Below are 22,017 nucleotides of genomic sequence, written 5' to 3'. Positions count from 1 at the left end.
GTCTTTGTGTCTAGGCGCTGCTGCTGCTCGCTACTAACACAGCACTTGCCCCTACAGCCTGCTGCAGGCTACCTGGGGTATCTTTGTCTTTGTGTCTAGGCGCTGGTGCTACTAACACAGCACTTGCCCCTACAGCCTGTTGCAGGCTACCTGGGGTAGCTTTGTATTTGTGTCTAGGCGCTGCTGCTGCTACTAACACAGCACTTGCCCCTACAGCCTGTTGCAGGCTACCTGGGGTAGCTTTGTCTTTGTGTCTAGGTGCTGCTACTAACAGCACTTGCCCCTACAGCCTGCTGCAGGCTACCTGGGGTAGCTTTGTCTTTGTGTCTAGGTGCTGCTACTAACAGCACTTGCCCCTACAGCCTGCTGCAGGCTACCTGGGGTAGCTTTGTCTTTGTGTCTAGGTGCTGCTACTACAGCACTTGCCCCTACAGCCTGTTGCAGGTTACCTGGGGTAGCTTTGTGTCTAGGCGCTGCTGCTGCTCGCTACTAACACAGCACTTGCCCCTACAGCCTGTTGCAGGCTACCTGGGGTAGCTTTGTCATTGTGTCTAGGTGCTGCTACTAACAGCACTTGCCCCTACAGCCTGTTGCAGGCTACCTGGGGTAGCTTTGTCTTTGTGTCTAGGCGCTGCTGCTGCTACTACAGCACTTGCCCCTACAGCCTGTTGCAGGCTACCTGGGGTAGCTTTGTGTCTAGGTGCTGCTGCTAACACAGCACTTGCCCCTACAGCCTGTTGCAGGCTACCTGGGGTAGCTTTGTCTTTGTGTCTAGGCGCTGCTGCTACTAACAGCACTTGCCCCTACAGCCTGTTGCACGCTACCTGGGGTAGCTTTCTCTCTGTGTTTAGGTGCTGCTGCTACTAACAGCACTTGCCCCTACAGCCTGTTGCAGGCTACCTGGGGTAGCTTTGTCTTTGTGTCTAGGCGCTGCTGCTGCTACTACAGCACTTGCCCCTACAGCCTGCGGCCAGCTACCTGGGGTAGCTTTGTCTTTGTGTCTAGGTGCTGCTACTAACACAGCACTTGCCCCTACAGCCTGCTGCAGGCTACCTGGGGTAGCTTTGTCTTTGTGTCTAGGTGCTGCTGATGTTTCAAAGAGACGGACCCAATTTCAAAGCAGTTTAATTCACGATGACAACGTGTTACTGTTGCACGCACAAATTACAGACGGTTTTAATGAGTTATCAAGTTTTACGAACCATTTTACTGGTAGGAACCACCTGGTTCCACCAGCCCACAGGGGATTATTGTGTCCGTCCGTCGTGCATCAAAAAATGGGAGGGGTGGGGTGGAGAGGGGAGGGTGAGAGGGGCTCGGTGGGGAGGGTGGGGCTGGGTGGGGAGGGTGGGGCTGGGTGGGGAGGGTGGGGCTGGGTGGGGAGGGTGGGGCTGGGTGGGGAGGGTGGGGCTGGGTGGGGAGGGTGGGGCTGGGTGGGGAGGGTGGGGCTGGGTGGGGAGGGTGGGGCTGGGTGGGGAGGGTGGGGCTGGGTGGGGAGGGTGGGGCTGGGTGGGGAGGGGCTGGTCACCCCGTGGTGCCCTTATAAAACTCAACGTTTAACCTACTCACGGCGGCTTGTGCCCGCCCTCACAGTCGGCCATATTTGCGGAATACACCACGCCGCCGTTGACCCTGGCCATTGACCGAGCAACCCAACGTTCCTACCAGCTCCCTCCGCAGGAATGTGTTATAAATGCTATGTGCGCCCTCCGCCTGCTGTACGGACAACATCGAGACGATATCATCTTCTTGGTTCTTCCGGTAAAGTCACGTAGAAGGGAAATAAAATAATAAAAATAAAACATGATAAAATAATTCTCACGACGTTTCGGCCACAACGCAAGCAGCCTCCCTCTCTACGCCCCTCCCTCTCTATGCCACGCCCTCTCTATGGCCCTCCCTCTCTACGCCCCGCCCTCTCTATGGCCCTCCCTCTCTACGCCCCGCCCTCTCTATGGCCATCCCTCTCTACGCCCCACCCTCTCTACGCCCCGCCCTCTACGGCCCTCCCTCTCTATGCCCCTCCCTCTCTACGCCCCTCCCTCTCTAAGCCCCGCCCTTTCAAGTGGTAAGAGTTTCATTCATGGGCGGTTCGTGGTTGCAGAGAAAACGCGATTTCAAATCGGGTCCATCTTGTTGAAACACCCTGTATAACAATTGTTGTTTTCGTTTTTGTTGATGTTTTTTTTAGTTTTTTTCGTTTTTGTTGATTTTTTTTAGTTTTTTGTAGTTTTACGTTTTTTTAGTTTTTGTAGTTTTTGTTGATGTTTTGTCGTTGTTTTTTTTGATGTTCTTTTTCTCTCCCCCTGAGTTTTCGTGGCCATTTGGCGGGCACTTTTTGGTTTTCCTAATCCTCCTCCCTTGTGCCTCGCTCCGTGTCTGCCCCCCCCCTACTGCCCCCCCCCCCCCCGCTGCCCCCCCGCTGCCCCCCCGCAGCATCCGCCAAATCCGTGGCCCAGCCAAAAAAAAAATGAACAAAGAGGTCAAACGGATCTGCTGCCCGGTCTGCAACTGGGTGTTGGTCAGCCTGCCCGCCCTGGAGGACCACATGAAGCGACACGCGGGCCGCACCGAACCCGTCGTCTACCAGTGCCCCCACTGCCCGTACGGTGCCGACACCGTGAGCGTCCTCATCGGCCACCAGGCGACGCACGACTCGGCCGAGTCGTCCAAGTGCGCCGAATGCGGCAAAGTGTTCATCGACGCCGAGGTGCTGCTCCGCCACGAGGCGTCGCACGCCGTCGAGAAGCCCCACAAGTGCACCATGTGCGACATGGCGTTCGCGCAGTCCGACAGCCTCGCCGCCCACCGCAGGATCCACATGCGCGAGGTGCTCTTCCAGTGCACGGACTGCGACATGGAGTTCGCCCGCGCCGACTACCTCCGCAGCCACCAGCGGACTCACACCGGCGAGCGACCGCACGGCTGTGCCGAGTGCGGCAAGACCTTCGCCCGCTCGGGAAGCCTCCGAGCCCACGGCCGCACGCACACGGGGGAGCGCCCGTACGCGTGCGGCGAGTGCGGGAAAGCGTTCGCTCGCTCGGGGGCGCTTCTCACGCACCGGCGCACTCACACCGGCGAACGTCCGTACGCGTGCGGCGAGTGCGGGAAAGCGTTCGCCCGCTCGGACAACCTCGTAGCGCACGGCCGCCTGCACTCGGGGGAGCGCCCGCACGAGTGCGCCGAGTGCGGCAAGGCGTTCGCGGAGCGCGTGGCGCTGCGAATCCACGAGAGGGTGCACACCGGGGAGCGTCCGTACGCTTGCGGCGTGTGCGGCGAGGCGTTCGCCCGATCGGGCGCGCTGCACACGCACAAGATGGTGCACACCGGGGAGCGTCCGTACGCGTGCGGCGAGTGCGGGAAAGCGTTCGCGCGATCGGGGGCGCTGCACGCGCACAGGCGGAGCCACGCGGTGGCAACTCCGTGAGGCGGGATTGGTTCGTGCGTGCGTGTGGGTTAGCGTGTGCGTCGCTCGCAGTCGGTTTCGTGTTTTGCGAGCGCTAGGTGCGTGTGTGTTGGTGTGTGTGTGCGTGCGTGGGTAGCGGTGGTGTAGCGGTTAGCGATCTTCTCTATGAACCCCGGCAGAGACCAGAGGTCGATTCCGGATCACGGCCAACACCAGTCGGTCGACCCGTGGCACCTGCTGGGTCTGCCCCGTGACCTCCTGCCGGCGGGCGTTGGACACTTCACGTGGCAGCCTCGACGTGCACCTAGCCTGGCGCAAGCGCCGCGGTGGTTGTTGTTGTGTGTGTGTGTTTGTGTGTGTGTTTGTGTGTGTGTTTGTGTGTGTGTTTGTGTAGCAGTAGAGTGTAGAGGTTAGCGCTACGCCGCGCTACGAACCCGGCGACCCGGGTTCGATTCCCGCTCACGGCCAACACCGGTGACGTTTATCTGAACCGGTCCAGGGCCTCCCCTAGGTCGGCTCGGCCTCAAATGAGTACCTGGTGCGACATGTAAACATCGGCACTGGGGAGACAAAGGCGGCCGGGCGTGGTGTTGGCCGCCCACCCCCTCGTGTGCCGTGCCGGCCTTCATAGGCGCTCGCTAACAGCACTTGCCCCTACAGTCTGTTCAAGCTGTACGGGAGGGGGGGGGGGGGGCTTTTTTTCTTTGTACTGTACGTCGAACTTCTTTCGCGCCGTACGTGAGCCGAGCGTTGCTAATCGGTGGTGCGGGGGAGGGGGTGGGGCAACGAACGTAACAAGCAGTTGTAGATGTTTCAGTGTAGATGTAAAAGTAGCATCGTAGCATCCCGGCAGCGCCCGGCGCTCGCTGACGATCCGCAGCTCCTCGACGAGAATCGGTTCAACTCGACGCGTCAATTCGACGCGCAGCGATCGCCGGGGCGGAGCGAGCGAGACGGCGGGAGAGCGAACGCTTGGAACGCTGCGATTTGGTCCTCCTGGCTACTACCGGCAGACATTGACCCGCGCGACCGAATGTTGACGACCACGGGAACGCAAACAGCGCGGAGAGCGAATATCTTCGACGTCAATGAAGACCTTGGCGTGCACGCGGTCTCAAAAATCTCGAGGGGGTTACCTGCCGACAAGGAAGACAGCTGACATTTGGTGGCGCAGGTCGGTTTTAGGACACAAAAACACATTCCTGCTGCGGAGGGAGATGGTAGGAACGTTGGGTTGCTCGGTCAATGGCCAGGGTCAATGGCGGCGTGGTGTATTCCGCAAATATGGTCGACTGTGAGGGCGGGCACAAGCCGGCGTGAGGAGGTTAAACGTTGCGTTTTATAAGGGCACCACGGGGTGACCAGCCCCTCCCCAACCAGCCCCACCCTCCCCACCCAGCCCCTCCCCACCCTCCCCACCCTCGCCACCCAGCCCCTCCCCACCCTCCCCACCCCGCCCCACCCAGCCCCTCCCCACCCAGCCCACTCCCCACCCAGCCCACTCCCCACCCACCCAGCCCCTCCCCACCCAGCCCCTCCCTCCCCACCCAGCCCCTCCCTGCACGACGGACACAATAATCCCCTGTGGGCTGGTGTAACCAGGAGGTCCCTACCAGTAACAGGAGAGAGAAAATCTATCTGCGATGTGAATAAAGACCTTCATCTGTACGTGGCCTCAAGAATTTCGAGGGGGTTGACTTGCCGGCAAGGTAGGGAGCTGAAATTTAGTATCCAGGTAGTTTTTAAGACGCAAAAAACTCCCAAGAGTCGTAATTTTAAAGCCCCCAATTCTCGAGTTTAAGAGCCACACACACATACGCGTTTGTGCGATGCCGTTCAGGAGCCGTTGGCGCGAAATCAGATAAAATGTTAAGCGAGATCCACACCTGGGGGTTCTATCTTTTATTCGTTTTTTTGAGACATTTTCGATGCGAGCGTTTATTTGTTTTCGAACGGCGAAAAAAAGAATCGCGCATTATCCGGCGTTCACGTCCAAAGAGTTCGAAAACGCCACAAGGCACGAGAGCAACCCCCTCCTCCCCCTCGTAGACTATTAAGCTCGCGAAACTTTCTCGTTCTTTCTAAAAACAAAACGCGACGTTTTAAAACGAGCAGCTTCCCCATCGGCGGGAGAAGCGGTAATGGCGGCCGTCGGCCATTTTGTTTGGTGGGATTTTAGCGACGAAAATTTGCGTGGAGTTCGTTGTTAAAAGTGTGGACTGATCGCCGACAAAGTGTAAAAACCATCTCGGGTTCATCATCATCGTCGTCGTTATATTATCATTATACAGGGGTGAATTTCGATTTAAAGCTTTCGTGACTGCATGGATTCATACTATACACTACACTATACACTACTATACACTCCACTATACACTACACACTACACTACTATACACTACACTACTATACCCTACACTACTATACACTACACTACTATACCCTACACTACTATACACTACACTACTATACACTATACACTACACACTACACTACACTATACACTACACACTACACTACTATACCCTACACTACTATACACTACACTATACACTACACTATGCACTACTATACACTACACTATACACTACACTATACACTACACTACTATACACTACACTATATACTACACTGCTATACACTACACTATATACTACACTGCTATACACTACACTATACACTACACTACTATACACTACTATACACTACACTATACACTACTATACACTACACTACTATACACTACACTGCTATACACTACACTGCTATACACTACACTGCTATACGACTATACACTACACTGTACTGCTATACACTAGACCAGGTAGCTTTTAGGACTCAAAAAAAACTCCGATATTCTTCATTTTAAACCCCCAAATCTCGCTTCCGTGGCCCGTTAGGAACCCGGCCGCACCGCAGGAGGCGAGTGGTGAGTCCGTGAGTGGCCACCGCCCCCATTGTTTGATTTACCACTTCCGTTCGTGTTTTGTCTCGGCCGCGGTTTTGGTAAGCCCACAAGCTGCTAACCCCTAGCCAGAATGAGTAAAAAACAAGCGTCGCTGGAGAGCTTCTTTGAAAAGTGTGACGAGTCTGTGGGTCTCTGCGTTGTGAGTCTGTGGGTCTCTGTGTGGTGAGTCTGTGGGTCTCTGTGTGGTGATTTTGTGTGGTGAGTCTGTGGGGTGACGAGTCTGTGGGTCTCTGTGATGAGTCTGTGGGTCTCTGTGATGAGTCTGTGGGTCTCTGTAGCGCTCCCCCATCTCTCCCCCCCCTTAGCTCTACTTGGCTCTCTCCGCGTGCTCGTGATGAGTCTGTGGGTCTCTGTGGGTCTCAGTGTGGTGAGTCTGTGGGTCTCTGTGATGAGTCTGTGGGTCTCTAGCTCTCCCCCTAGCTCCCCCTAGCTCCCCCATCTCTCCCCCCCCTTAGCTCTCCTTGGCTCTCTCCGCGTGCTCGTGCGAGTCGAGGCGGCGCGCCGCGTCCCGGAAGTAGGCGATGGCCTCGCGCGACGTCTGCAGCCTCTCCTTGGCCTGGGAGATCTCCTCGCTGATCTTGCGGCGAGCAGCCTCCAGGCGCTCCCTCGTGCGCAGCTCCAACTCCATGACTAGCGGGGAGGGCGGGGAGGGGGAGAGGGGGGCGGGGGAGAGAGGGGGGGCAGAGGGAGAGAGAGGGGGGAGAGGAGAGAGGGGGGGGGGGAGAGAGGGGGGAGAGGGGGGGGAGGGAGAGGGGGGAGAGGGGGAGGAGAGAGGGGGGAGAGAGAGGGGGGAGAGAGAGGGGGGAGAGAGAGGGGGGAGAGAGAGGGGGGAGACGGGAGGGAGAGAGGGGGGAGGGAGAGAGGGGGAGGAGAGATAGAGAGAGGGGGAGGGAGAGAGAGGGGGGGAGAGGGGGGGCAGGGGGGGGAGAGGAGAGGGAGAGAGAGGGGGGGAGAGGGGGGGAGAGAGGGGAGAGGCGGGGAGATATAGGGGAGGGGGAGAGGGGAGGGAGAGAGGGGGGAGGGAGAGGGGGGGGGAGAGAGGGGGGGAGAGGGGGGGGCAGGGGGGGGGAGAGGAGAGGGAGAGAGAGGGGGGGAGAGAGAGGGGGGGAGAGGCGGGGAGATATAGGGGAGGGGGAGAGGGGGGGAGAGGGGAGGGAGAGAGGGGGGAGGGAGAGGGGGGGGAGAGAGGGGGGAGAGAGGGGAGGGAGAGAGGGGGGAGAGAGGGGGGAGAGGGGAGGGAGAGAGGGAGGGGGGGAGAGACGGGGAGAGACGGGGGATAGAGGGGAGGGAGAGAGGGGGAGAGGGGGGGGGGCAGAAGGGGGGAAAGGGGGAAGAGAGGGGGGAGAGGAGAGACGGGGGAGGGAGAGAGGGGGGAGAGGGGAGGGAGAGAGAGGGGGAGAGGGGGGGGCAGAAGGGGGGAAAGGGGGAAGAGAGGGGGGAGAGGAGAGACGGGGGAGGGAGAGAGAGGGGAGAGGGGAGGGAGAGAGGGGGGATAGAGGGGAGGGGGAGAGAGGGGAGGGGAGAGAGTGGGGGGAGAGAGGGGGAGGAGAGATAGAGAGAGGGGGGAGGGAGAGGGGGGGGGAGAGAGAGAGGGGGGGGGGGAGAGAGGGGGGGGGATAGAGGGGAGGGGGAGAGAGGGGGGGGGATAGAGGGGAGGGGGAGAGAGGCGGGGGGATAGAGGGGAGGGGGAGAGAGGGGGGGGGGATAGAGGGGGAGGGGGAGAGAGGGGAGGGGGGAGAGAGGGGAGGGGAGAGAGTGGGGGGGAGAGAGGGGGAGGAGAGATAGAGAGAGGGGGGAGGGAGAGGGGGGGGGAGAGAGAGGGGGGGGGGAGAGAGGGGGGGGGATAGAGGGGAGGGGGGAGAGAGGGGGGGGGATAGAGGGGAGGGGGAGAGAGGCGGGGGGATAGAGGGGAGGGGGAGAGAGGGGGGGGGATAGAGGGGAGGGGGAGAGAGGGGAGGGGGAGAGAGGGGAGGGGAGAGAGTGGGGGGAGAGAGGGGGAGGAGAGATAGAGAGAGGGGGGAGGGAGAGAGGGGGGGGAGAGAGAGGGGGGAGGGAGAGGGGGGGGGAGAGGGGAGGGAGAGGGGGGGGGAGAGGGAGGGGGAGAGAGGGGAGGGGGAGAGGGGGGTGGTTTGCGCGCTGCGCTATGAACCTGGCAACACGAGGTTCCCGCTCACGTCCAACACGATTATCTGAACCGGTCCTGGGCCTCCCCTAGGTCGACTCGGCCTCAAACGAGTACCTGGTGCGTGGCCTTCGTAGGTGCTCGCTAAGAACATTTGCTCCGACAGTCCGTTAAGGCTACACGGGGGATCTTTATTAGTGTGTAGGTGTGTAAGTGACCTCCTGCCAGCAGGTGTGTGTGTGTAGGGGTGTGTGTGTGTGCGTGTGTGCGAGTGTGTAGGTGTGCGAGTGTGTAGGTGTGTGTGTGTGCGAGTGTGTAGGTGTGTGTACGAGCGTGTGTGAGTGTATGCGTGTGTGTAGGTGTGAGTAGGTGTGTAGGTGCGAGTGTGTGTGCGTGTGTAGGTGTGTGCGTGCATGTAGGTACGAGTGTGCGTGCGTCACCCACAGTCCGTCTCGTGCTTGTGAGCTCCGAGAGTGAGTTGCCGAGACGTCGTGAGGAGCTGCTGCATCATCGCCGTGGGGTCCTGGAAGATCTGGGGAGATGCGGAGACACGCAGACCGCAACTAGACCACGCGCTCGTTTTTAAATCCTTTATATTAAAAGTTCACTTGCTTGCTTGCTTGCGCGCTTACGACCGTGCAAATCTTTTGGTCGTTTTTTAACCCACTTCCCGTGATCCAATCGAGCTGACATTTTGCACACAGACTCGTTGTGGGTGACAATTTATTTTCGTGAAAATTTTTTCCCAAAATTTTCCACTTTTAGGAAAAAAAATATATATTTAATTACCAATTGCTTAATGGTGGCAAGCAATCATCTGACCCATAGGTGGCAGCCATCTCAAGCCAGAGGACGAGAGGACTCTAGCCGCCACGCATATAAAGGATTTATAGTGAAAAACTTTGTTTTTACGGGTTAATTTTTTATTGTTGCCAGCTAAGGCCCCGTGACCCCTGGCCATTACAACTGATAGCAGCTCCAACGAGCGGTGGCTTATCGCGTGGATATTTATAGCAGCAGCCAAATATTCTCAAACCAGAGATACACAGAGATCCACAGAGACCCATAGAGATCCACGGAGACCCACAGAGACCCACGGAGACCCACGGAGACCCACAGAGACCCACAGAGACCCAGACCCACGGAGACCCACAGAGACCCACAGAAATCCACGGAGACCCACGGAGACCCACGGAGACCCACAGAGACCCACAGAGACCCACAGAGACCTACAGAGACCCACAGAGACCCACAGAGACCCACGGAGATCCACGGAGACCCACAGAGACCCACAGAGACCCACGGAGACCCACAGAGACCCACAGAGACCCATAGAGATCCACGGAGACCCACAGAGACCCACAGAGACCCACAGAGACCCAGACCCACGGAGACCCACAGAGACCCACAGAAACCCACAGAGACTCAGAGAGACCCACAGAGACCCACAGAGACCCACAAAGACCCACATAGACCCACAGAGACCCACAGAGACCCACAGAGACCCAGACCCACGGAGACCCACAGAGACCCACAGAGACCCAGACCCACGGAGACCCACGGAGACCCACAGAGACCCACAGAGACCCACGGAGACCCACGGAGACCCACAGAGACCCAGATCCACGGAGACCCACCGTGGGTCTCCGTGGATTTCTGTGGGTCTCTGTGGGTCTCCGTGTGTCTTACTCTGACCCTGAGACTCACTCTGACTCTGAGTCTCACCCTGACCCTGAGACCCGGTCTCCCTGAGTCTCACTCTGACCCTGAGACCCAGTCTCCCTGAGTCTCACTCTCACCATGAGACCCGATCTCCGTGAGTCTCACTCTGACCCTGAGACCCAGTCTCCCCGAGTCTCGCTCTGACCCTGAGACCCGGTCTCCCTGAGACTCACTCTGACCATGAGACCCGGTCTCCCTGAGTCTCACTCTGATCCTGAGTCTCACCCTGACCCTGAGACCCGGTCTCCCTGAGTCTCACCCTGACCCTGAGACCCGGTCTCCCCGAGTCTCTCTCTGACCCTGAGACCCAGTCTCCCTGAGTCTCACTCTGAGTCTCACCCTGACCCTGAGACCCGGTCTCCCCGAGTCTCACTCTGACCCTGAGACCCGGTCTCCCCGAGTCTCACTCTGAGTCTCTCTCTGACCCTAAGATCCGCTCGGTCTCCCTGAGTCTCACCCTGACCCTAAGACCCGCTCGGTCTCCCTCACCATCTCATCGTAGAACTCCGACACGAGGCACTTCTTCCCTGTCAGCACGTTGCTGGTGGTGTCCGATTGGAAGAGTTTGAGGAGGTGGTACAGCGTCACCTGCAGCACAGCGTCACAACCGCACAGGCTCACAATGGGCGAGTCGCAAGATGCCCAGACCCGGACTCCCCGAGTCTCTACACTCCGAGTCTCTACACCCCGAGTCTCTACTAGACCCTGAGTCTCTACACCCCGAGTCTCTACTACACCCGAGTCTCTACACCCCGAGTCTCTACACCCCGAGTCTCTACTAGACCCTGAGTCTCTACTAGACCCTGAGTCTCTACAACACCCTGAGTCTCTACACCCCGAGTCTCTACACCCCGAGTCTCTACTAGACCCTGAGTCTCTACACCCCGAGTCTCTACAACACCCCGAGTCTCTACTAGACCCTGAGTCTCTACACCCCGAGTCTCTACACCCCGAGTCTCTACACCCCGAGTCTCTACTACACCCTGAGTCTCTACACCCCGAGTCTCTACTAGACCCTGAGTCTCTACACCCGAGTCTCTACAACACCCCGAGTCTCTACTAGACCCTGAGTCTCTACACCCCGAGTCTCTACACCCTGAGTCTCTACTAGACCCCGAGTCTCTACTAGACCCCGAGTCTCTACTAGACCCTGAGTCTCTACTAGACCCTGAGTCTCTACTACACCCTGAGTCTCTACACCCCGAGTCTCTACACCCCGAGTCTCTACTAGACCCCGAGTCTCTACTACACCCCGAGTCTCTACTAGACCCCGAGTCTCTACTACACCCTGAGTCTCTACTAGACCCTGAGTCTCTACTAGACCCTGAGTCTCTACACCCCGAGTCTCTACTAGACCCCGAGTCTCTACACCCTGAGTCTCTACTAGACCCTGAGTCTCTACACCCCGAGTCTCTACTAGACCCCGAGTCTCTACAACACCCCGAGTCTCTACTAGACCCTGAGTCTCTACACCCCGAGTCTCTACTAGACCCCGAGTCTCTACTAGACCCCGAGTCTCTACACCCCGAGTCTTTACTAGACCCTGAGTCTCTACACCCCGAGTCTCTACACCCTGAGTCTCTACACCCCGAGTCTCTACTAGACCCCGAGTCTCTACTAGACCCCGAGTCTCTACTACACCCTGAGTCTCTACTAGACCCCGAGTCTCTACACCCCGAGTCTCTACACCCCGAGTCTCTACACCCTGAGTCTCTACTAGACCCTGAGTCTCTACTAGACCCTGAGTCTCTACTAGACCCTGAGTCTCTACTACACCCTGAGTCTCTACTAGACCCCGAGTCTCTACACCCCGAGTCTCTACACCCCGAGTCTCTACTAGACCCTGAGTCTCTACTAGACCCCGAGTCTCTACAACACCCCGAGTCTCTACTAGACCCTTAGTCTCTACTAGACCCTGAGTCTCTACACCCCGAGTCTCTACAACACCCCGAGTCTCTACTAGACCCTGAGTCTCTACTAGACCCCGAGTCTCTACACCCCGAGTCTCTACTAGACCCTGAGTCTCTACTAGACCCTGAGTCTCTACTAGACCCCGAGTCTCTACTAGACCCTGAGTCTCTACACCCCGAGTCTCTACTAGACCCTGAGTCTCTACTAGACCCTTAGTCTCTACTAGACCCTGAGTCTCTACACCCCGAGTCTCTACTAGACCCTGAGTCTCTACACCCCGAGTCTCTACTAGACCCTGAGTCTCTACTACACCCTGAGTCTCTACACCCTGAGTCTCTACACCCTGAGTCTCTACACCCTGAGTCTCTACTACACCCTGAGGCTCTACTAGACCCTGAGTCTCTACTAGACCCTGAGTCTCTACTAGACCCCGAGTCTCTACTAGACCCCGAGTCTCTACTAGACCCTGAGTCTCTACTAGACCCTGAGTCTCTACTACACCCTGAGTCTCTACACCCTGAGTCTCTACACCCTGAGTCTCTACACCCCGAGTCTCTACTAGACCCCGAGTCTCTACAACACCCCGAGTCTCTACTAGACCCTGAGTCTCTACACCCCGAGTCTCTACTAGACCCCGAGTCTCTACTAGACCCCGAGTCTCTACACCCCGAGTCTCTACTAGACCCTGAGTCTCTACACCCCGAGTCTCTACACCCTGAGTCTCTACACCCCGAGTCTCTACTAGACCCCGAGTCTCTACTAGACCCCGAGTCTCTACTACACCCTGAGTCTCTACTAGACCCCGAGTCTCTACACCCCGAGTCTCTACACCCTGAGTCTCTACTAGACCCTGAGTCTCTACTAGACCCTGAGTCTCTACTAGACCCTGAGTCTCTACTACACCCTGAGTCTCTACTAGACCCCGAGTCTCTACACCCCGAGTCTCTACACCCCGAGTCTCTACTAGACCCGGAGTCTCTACTAGACCCCGAGTCTCTACAACACCCCGAGTCTCTACTAGACCCTTAGTCTCTACTAGACCCTGAGTCTCTACACCCCGAGTCTCTACAACACCCCGAGTCTCTACTAGACCCTGAGTCTCTACTAGACCCCGAGTCTCTACACCCCGAGTCTCTACTAGACCCTGAGTCTCTACTAGACCCTGAGTCTCTACTAGACCCCGAGTCTCTACTAGACCCTGAGTCTCTACACCCCGAGTCTCTACTAGACCCTGAGTCTCTACTAGACCCTTAGTCTCTACTAGACCCTGAGTCTCTACACCCCGAGTCTCTACTAGACCCTGAGTCTCTACACCCCGAGTCTCTACTAGACCCTGAGTCTCTACTACACCCTGAGTCTCTACACCCTGAGTCTCTACACCCTGAGTCTCTACACCCTGAGTCTCTACTACACCCTGAGGCTCTACTAGACCCTGAGTCTCTACTAGACCCTGAGTCTCTACTAGACCCCGAGTCTCTACTAGACCCCGAGTCTCTACTAGACCCCGAGTCTCTACTAGACCCTGAGTCTCTACTAGACCCCGAGTCTCTACAACACCCCGAGTCTCTACTAGACCCCGAGTCTCTACTAGACCCTGAGTCTCTACTAGACCCTGAGTCTCTACTACACCCTGAGTCTCTACACCCTGAGTCTCTACTACACCCTGAGTCTCTACTAGACCCTGAGTCTCTACTAGACCCTGAGTCTCTACTAGACCCTGAGTCTCTACTAGACCCTGAGTCTCTACTAGACCCTGAGTCTCTACTAGACCCTGAGTCTCTACACCCCGAGTCTCTACTAGACCCTGAGTCTCTACTAGACCCTGAGTCTCTACTAGACCCTGAGTCTCTACTAGACCCTGAGTCTCTACACCCTGAGTCTCTACTAGACCCTGAGTCTCTACACCCCGAGTCTCTACTAGACCCTGAGTCTCTACTACACCCTGAGTCTCTACACCCCGAGTCTCTACACCCTGAGTCTCTACTAGACCCGAGTCTCTACTAGACCCTGAGTCTCTACTACACCCTGAGTCTCTACACCCTGAGTCTCTACTAGACCCTGAGTCTCTACACCCCGAGTCTCTACTAGACCCTGAGTCTCTACTAGACCCTGAGTCTCTACTAGACCCTGAGTCTCTACTAGACCCTGAGTCTCTACACCCTGAGTCTCTACTAGACCCTGAGTCTCTACACCCCGAGTCTCTACTAGACCCTGAGTCTCTACTACACCCTGAGTCTCTACACCCCGAGTCTCTACACCCTGAGTCTCTACTAGACCCGAGTCTCTACTAGACCCTGAGTCTCTACTACACCCTGAGTCTCTACACCCCGAGTCTCTACTAGACCCTGAGTCTCTACTAGACCCGAGTCTCTACTAGACCCTGAGTCTCTACTACACCCTGAGTCTCTACACCCCGAGTCTCTACACCCTGAGTCTCTACTAGACCCGAGTCTCTACTAGACCCTGAGTCTCTACTACACCCTGAGTCTCTACACCCCGAGTCTTTACACCCTGAGTCTCTACTAGACCCCGAGTCTCTACTAGACCCTGAGTCTCTACTACACCCCGAGTCTCTACTAGACCCTGAGTCTCTACTACACCCTGAGTCTCTACACCCCGAGTCTCTACTACACCCCGAGTCTCTACGACACCCTGAGTCTCTACTACACCCCGAGTCTCTACTAGACCCCGAGTCTCTACTAGACCCTGAGTCTCTACGACACCCTGAGTCTCTACACCCCGAGTCTCTACTACACCCCGAGTCTCTACTACACCCCGAGTCTCTACACCCCGAGTCTCCATGATTGGGTCTCTGCGTGTCTCTGTGAGTCTCTGCGTGTCTCTGCGTGTCTCTGTGAGTCTCTGCGTGTCTCTGTGAGTCTCTGCGTGTCTCTGCGTGTCTCTGCGTGTCTCTGTGAGTCTCGCGTGACACTGTCTCTCTCACCGGCCTCTCGTTGGGGTCAATGAAGAATATTTTGATGATGACCTCAAACTCGCCCCAGCCTGTCTCTGTGATCTCATAGGGCGGCTTTGTCACCACTACACAGACACACGGAGACACACGCAGAGACACACGCAGAGACACAGACACACAGAGAGACACAGACACACACACAGACAGACATGGAGAGACATGGAGAGAGAGATATACATAGGGCGGTTTTGTCACCACTACACAGACACACGGAGACACACGCAGAGACACACACAGAGACAGAGACACACAGAGAGACAGAGACACACAGAGACAAAGAGACACACAGAGAGACAGAGACAGAGAGACACGGAGAGAGAGATATACATAGGGCTGCTATGTCACCACTCCACAGACACACAGAAAGACAGAGAGACACGGAGAGACAGAGACGGAGAGACACAGAGAGACACACAGAGAGACAGAGACAGAGAGACACACAGAGAGACAGACAGAGAGACACGGAGAGACAAAGACGGAGAGACAGACACAGAGAAACAGAAATCGTTACAGAGACACAGAGATAGATACAGAGACGCAGAGAGACACAGAGAGACACATACATATACGCATAGATATATACAGTGAGTGATTGGTGAGTGGTGAGTGAGTAGTCAGTGAGTGGTGAGTGAGTGGGGTGTGGTGAGTGAGTAGTGAGTGGTGAGTGTGTAATGAGTGAGTGGTGAATGGCGAGTGAGTGACGAGTGAGTGTGTAATGAATGAGTGAGTGGTGCGTGCGTGGTGAGTGAGTGGTGAGTGAGTGAATGAATGAGTGGTGGGTGAGTGGTGAGTGAGTGAATGAGTGAGTGGTGAGTGAGTGGTGAGTGAGTGAGTGGTGAGTGAGTGGTGAGTGTGTAATGAATGAGTGGTGAGTGCGTGGTGAGTGAGTGGTGAGTGAGTGGTGAGTGAGTGAATGAGTGAGTGATGAGTGAGTGGTGAGTGAGTGGTGAGTGAGTGGTAAGTGTGTAATGAGTGAGTGGTGAGTGAGTGGTGAGTGAGTGGTGAGTGAGTGAGTGCGTGGTGAGTGAGTGGTGCGTGCGTGGTGAGTGAGTGGTGAGTGAGTGGTGAGTGAGTGGTCAGTGTGTAATGAGTGAGTGGTGAGTGAGTGGTGAGTGAGTAATGAGTGGTGAGTGAGTGGTGAGTGAGTGAGTGGTGAGTGAGTAGTGTGAGTGAGTGATGAATGAGTGAGTGAGTGGGTGGGTGAGTGAGTGAGTGGGTGGGTGAGTGAGTGGGTGAGTGAGTGGTGAGTGAGTGGTGAGTGAGTGTGTAATGAATGAGTGAGTGGGTGGGTGGATGAGTGGGTGCGTGCGTGGTGAGTGAGTGGTGAGTGAGTGAATGAGTGAGTGGTGAGTGAGTGGTGAGTGAGTGGTGAGTGAGTGGTCAGTGTGTAATGAGTGAGTGGTGAGTGCGTGGTGAGTGAGTGGTGAGTGAGTGCGTGAGTGCGTGGTGAGTGAGTGGTGAGTGTGTAATGAGTGAGTGGTGAGTGAGTGAGTGGTGAGTGAGTAGTGTGAGTGAGTGATGAATGAGTGAGTGAGTGGGTGGGTGGGTGAGTGAGTGTGTGGGTGAGTGGGTGGGTGAGTGAGTGGGTGAGTGAGTGGTGAGTGCGTGGTGAGTGAGTGTGTAATGAATGAGTGAGTGGGTGGGTGGATGAGTGGGTGCGTGCGTGGTGAGTGAGTGGTGAGTGAGTGAATGAGTGAGTGGTGAGTGAGTGGTGAGTGAGTGGTGAGTGTGTAATGAGTGAGTGGTGAGTGCGTGGTGAGCGAGTGGTGAGTGACCTCTGAGTGGGTTAGCGTAGCTTTCATGCAGCTTGAACTGAATCTTTTTAATGTACGTTGACATATCCTGCAGACACAGACACAAAGACACAAAGACAAAGGTCCCCCGTGTAGCCTGAACAGACTGTCGGGGCAAGTGCTGTTAGCGAGTAGCAGCACCTACAAATACCGGCAAAGTGGCACACAGAGGGGGTGGGTGGCCAGCACCACGCCCGGCCGCCTTTGTCTCCCCAGTGGCGATGTTTACTACACACCGCACCAGGTACTCGTTTGAGGCCGAGTCGACCTAGGGGAGGCCCAGGACCGAACTCGGGTCGCCGGGTTCGTAGCGCAGCGTAGCGCTGACCGCTATCACCACCGCACCCCAAAGACAAAGACGCACACACTGATGTGTGGGTCTCCCTGCGTGTCCCCATGTGTCCCCGTGTCTCCCCGCATCTACCCGTCTCCCCGTGTCTCCCCGTGTCTCCCCGTGTCTCCCCGTGTCTCCCCGCATGTCTCCCCGTGTCTCCCCGCGTGTCTCCCCGTGTCTCCCCGTGTCTCCCCGTGTCTCCCCGCATGTCTCCCCGCGTCTCCCCGCGTGTCTCCCCGTGTCTCCCCGCGTGTCCCCGTGTCTCCGTGTCTCCCCGTGTCTCCCCGCATGTCTCCCCGTGTCTCCCCGCGTGTCTCCCCGTGTCTCCCCGCGTGTCCCCATGTCCCCGTGTCTCCCCACGTCTCCCCACGTCTCCCCGTGTCTCCCCGCGTGTCCCCGTGTCTCCCCGTGTCTCCCCACGTCTCGCCGTGTCTCCCCACGTCTCCCCGTGTCTCCCCGTGTCTCCCCGCGTGTCACCGTGTCTCCCCACGTCTCCCCGTGTCTCCCCGTGTCTCCCCACGTCTCCCCGTGTCTCCCCGTGTCTCCCCGTGTCTCCCCGCGTCTCCCCGCGTCTCCCCGCGTCTCCCCGTGTCTCCGTGTGTCTCCCCGCGTCTCCCCGCGTGCCCCCATGTCTCCCCGTGTCTCCCCGTGTGTCCCCGTGTCTCCCCGCGTGTCCCCGTGTCTCCGTGTGTCTCCCCGTGTCTCCCCGCGTCTCCCCGCGTCTCCCCGCGTGTCCCCGTGTCTCCCCACGTCTCCCCGCGTCTCCCCGCGTCTCCCCGCGTCTCCCCGCGTCTCCCCACGTCTCCCCGTGTCTCCCCGCGTCTCCCGCGTCTCCCCGTATCTCCCCGTGTCTCCCCGTGTCTCCCCGCGTCTCCCCGTGTCTCCCCACGTCTCCCCGTGTCTCCCCGTGTCTCCCCACGTCTCCCCGTGTCTCCCCGTGTCTCCCTGTGTCTCCCCGTGTCTCCCCGCGTGCCCCCATGTCTCCCCATGTCTCCCCGTGTCTCCCCACGTGTCCCCACGTCTCCCCGTGTCTCCCCATGTCTCCCCGTGTCTCTCCGTGTCTCCCCGCGTGTCTCCCCGCACCTCGTTCTTGAAGGGCTTCACATAGACCGTCCACTGGTGCGTGTGCCCGTCCTCGTCTCGCTTCTTGCCGAAGTAGCGCGCCGTGTTGCCGTACACCAGCGGCTTCACGATCGTCACGCCCTGCCAGCCACCACAACCACCGCAACAACCACAAACACCACAATCACCACCACAACCACCAACAGCAATCACAACCACCACAACCACAACCACCGCAACAACCACCGCCATGCCCTGTTAAACAACCACAACCACCAACAACAACCAACAACAACCACCACAACCACCGCAACAACCACCGCCATGCCCTGTTAAACAACCACAACCACCAACAACAACCAACAACAACCACCACAACCACCGCAACAACCACCGCCATGTCCTGTTATACAACCACAACAACCACAACCACCACAACCACCGCAACAACCACCGCAACAACCACCGCCATGTCCTGTTAACCAACCACGACCACCAACAACAACCACAACCACCACGACCACCAACAACAACCACAACCACCACGACCACCGCAACAACCACCGCCATGCCCTGTTAAACAACAACCACCACCACCGCAACCACCAACAACAACCACCACGACCACCACCACAACCACCGCCATGCCCTGTTAAACAACAACCACAACAACCAACAACCACAACCACCACAACCACCGCAACAACCACCACAACCACCGCAACAACCACCGCCATGTCCTGTTAAACAACCACAACCACCACAACCAACAACAACTACCACAACCACCACGACCACCACCACAACCACCGCCATGCCCTGTTAAACAACCAACATCCACCACAACCACCAACAACAACCACCAACAACAACCACCACGACCACCGCAACAACCACCGCCATGCCCTGTTAAACAACAACCACCACCACAACCACCAACAACAACCACCACGACCACCGCCGTGCCTTGTTAAACAACCACAACCACCAACAACCAACAACAACCACCACAACCACCACCATGCCCTGTTAAACCACAACCACCAACAACAACCACCACGATCACCGCAACAACCACCGCCATGCTCTGTTAAACAACAACCACCACCACAACAACCACAACAGCAGCAGCAGCCACCAAGTGGGCGTGACGTCACCACGGCGCTTGTGCCAGGCTAGGTGCAGGAGGTCACGGGATAGACCCAGGTGCTATGAGTTTGACTGCTGTGCCAGGCTAGGTGCAGGAGGAGGTCACGGGACAGACCCAGGTGCTGTGGGTTGACTGCTGTGCCAGGCTAGGTGCAGGAGGTCACAGGACAGACCCAGGTGCCGTGGGTTGACTGCTGTGCCAGGCTAGGTGCAGGAGGAGGTCACGGGACAGACCCAGGTGCTGTGGGTTGACTGCTGTGCCAGGCTAGGTGCAGGTCACAGGACAGACCCAGGTGCCGTGGGTTGACTGCTGTGCCAGGCTAGGTGCAGGAGGAGGTCACGGGACAGACCCAGGTGCTGGGGGTTTGACTGCTGTGCCCACAAACTCACCCACACACTCACTCACCCACCCACACACTCACCCACCCACACATCCACACACTTACCCACCTACTCACACACCCATACACTCACCCACTCACACATCCACACACTCACCGACCTACACACTCACCCACCCACTCACACACCCACACACTCACTCATACACTCACCCACACACTCACCCACACACTCACCTACCCACTCACACACCCATACACTCACCCACTCACACACTCACTCACCCACACCCTCACCCACCCACTCACACACCCACACACTCACCCACACACTCACCCACACACTCACCCACCCACACACCCACCCACACACTCACCCACACACTCACCCACCCACACACTCACCCATCAGTCCTTCGCTTCTATAATCCATGCAAGTTGTATTGATGCTGATGCTGCTAATCAATGAATGTTGGTGATGCTGCCGATGACACTGCTGCTGATATGAACAATGTTGCTGATGATGATCCTGCTGATATTGCTGATACTGATGATGCTGATGATGCTGTTGGTGATAGTGATTGGTGATGGTGGTGGTGGTGGTGATGGTGGTTGGTGATGTTGCTGCTGCTGCCGATTCTGCCGATGATGCTACTGCCGCTGATGCTGCTGCTGATGATGATGCTGCTGATGATGATGCTGCTGATGCTGCTGATGCTGCTGATGCTGCTGCTAATGATGATGCTGCTGATGCTGCTGCTAATGATGCTGCTGATGCTGCTGCTGATGCTGCTGCTTCTGCTGCTGATGCTGCTGCTTCTGCTGCTGATGCTGTTGATGATGCTGCTGCTGATGCTAACGCTGCTGATGATGCTGATGATGCTGCTGCTAATGATGATGCTGCTACTGCTAATGATGATGCTGCTACTGATGATGCTGCTGATTCTGCTGCTGATGCTGCTGCTGCTACTGCTAATGATGATGCTGCTACTGATGATGCTGATGATGGTGCTGCTGCTGATGATGCTGCTGATTCTGCTGATGATGATGCTGCTGCTAATGATGATGCTGCTGCTGATTCTGCTGCTGATGATGCTGCTGCTGCTAATGATGATGCTGCTTCTGCTGATGCTGCTGATGATGCTGCTGCTGCTGATTCTGCTGCTGCTGTTGATTCTGCTGCTGCTGATTCTGCTGCTGATGCTGCTGCTGATGATGATGATTCTGCTGCTGCTGCTGATGCTGCTGCTGATGATGCTGATGATGCTGCTGCTGCTACTGCTGATTCTGCTGCTGCTAATGATGATGCTGCTGATTCTGCTGCTGATGCTGCTACTCATGATGCTTCTGATTCTGCTGATGGTGCTGCTGCTGATGATGCTGCTGATGATGCTGCTGATGATGCTGCTGATGATGCTGCTGCTGCTACTGATGACGCTGCTGCTACTGACGATGCTGGTGATGCTGCTGCTGCTACTGCTAAAGATGATGCTGCTACTAATGCTGCTGCTGATGCTGCTGCGGATTCTGCTGCTACTGGCTCCGCGCGTCTCGCCCCGCGCCCTCACCTTGACTCTCCCTCCTGAGTCTGGCCCGAACTCTGCCATGCGACTCTTGTACATGACTGACCGGGGGTACCCCGGGAAAGAACAGGGGGGGGGGAGGCACTCGGGCCTCCTCTCCCTACCCGGGGAGGGCGCGAGGCGGCCCGCGGGGAAACTAGGCGAGGAGCCCCCCCCCCTCCCCCACCACCACCTCGCCCCTTCACTCGCGCGCGCGCGGTCGTTTCGTCCGCTCGACGATTGTAAAAAAATGAAAGAAAGAAAATCGATCAAGAGTCGATGGCTGTCGTCCCTTTGCCAAAGATTAATTATTTGTAGATTTTTAATCGAAGATAATAAAATCCGTAACGCATTGGAAACGTGTGTGTATGGGTCGAATCGATTCCTCGATACTAACTTAGTGAACGGATGTGGTTCGATTCCTACCGCGTTTCTTAACGCGCGTGTCGATTCTTGAAGCGTGGGGAATCGATTCCTCTTGTGTTGGAGACGTGAATGAAGGTGGTTTAATCGCGATCAGAATCGACCGTATCGATTCCAGCGAACAGGGACAAACCGCACGGTGGTAGCATTGAGGCTAGGAGGCACCGAGGTTTCTTCTAGATTTGAAGCTTTCGTGACTGCAAGGATTCATACTCTTTGGTTTTTTCGGCAAAGTCACGTAGGTAAAAAA

At 57.0% G+C, this 22,017-nt stretch overlaps 2 protein-coding genes across 2 annotated transcripts in view; one reads left to right on the top strand and one right to left on the bottom strand.

Moving 5' to 3' along the window:
- The window catches only part of LOC144948253 (uncharacterized), a 28,612-nt gene extending 24,418 nt beyond the window's left edge, over positions 1–4,194 (top strand). The window contains exon 8 of the mRNA XM_078877676.1: positions 2,437–4,194. Coding sequence (XP_078733802.1) covers positions 2,437–3,427 — 991 coding nt within the window. The 3' untranslated portion in view covers positions 3,428–4,194. The remainder of the gene's footprint in view (positions 1–2,436) is intronic.
- Positions 4,195–6,825: 2,631 nt separating this feature from the next.
- On the bottom strand, positions 6,826–21,726 carry YEATS4 (YEATS domain containing 4). Its single transcript, XM_078877748.1, has 7 exons — positions 21,351–21,726; positions 18,314–18,433; positions 16,879–16,945; positions 15,074–15,168; positions 10,708–10,806; positions 8,941–9,028; positions 6,826–7,004 (listed from the first exon to the last, which is right to left on the bottom strand). The coding sequence occupies exons 1-7, from the start codon at positions 21,402–21,404 to the stop codon at positions 6,826–6,828; spliced, it is 702 nt and encodes a 233-aa protein (XP_078733874.1). The 5' UTR covers positions 21,405–21,726.
- Between the last annotated feature and the right edge of the window lie 291 nt (positions 21,727–22,017).

Source organism: Lampetra fluviatilis, chromosome 48 (assembly GCF_964198595.1).
Source record: "Lampetra fluviatilis chromosome 48, kcLamFluv1.1, whole genome shotgun sequence".
Classification (NCBI taxonomy): Eukaryota; Metazoa; Chordata; class Hyperoartia; order Petromyzontiformes; family Petromyzontidae; genus Lampetra; species Lampetra fluviatilis.
This window is presented reverse-complemented; position numbering and strand designations above follow the sequence as displayed.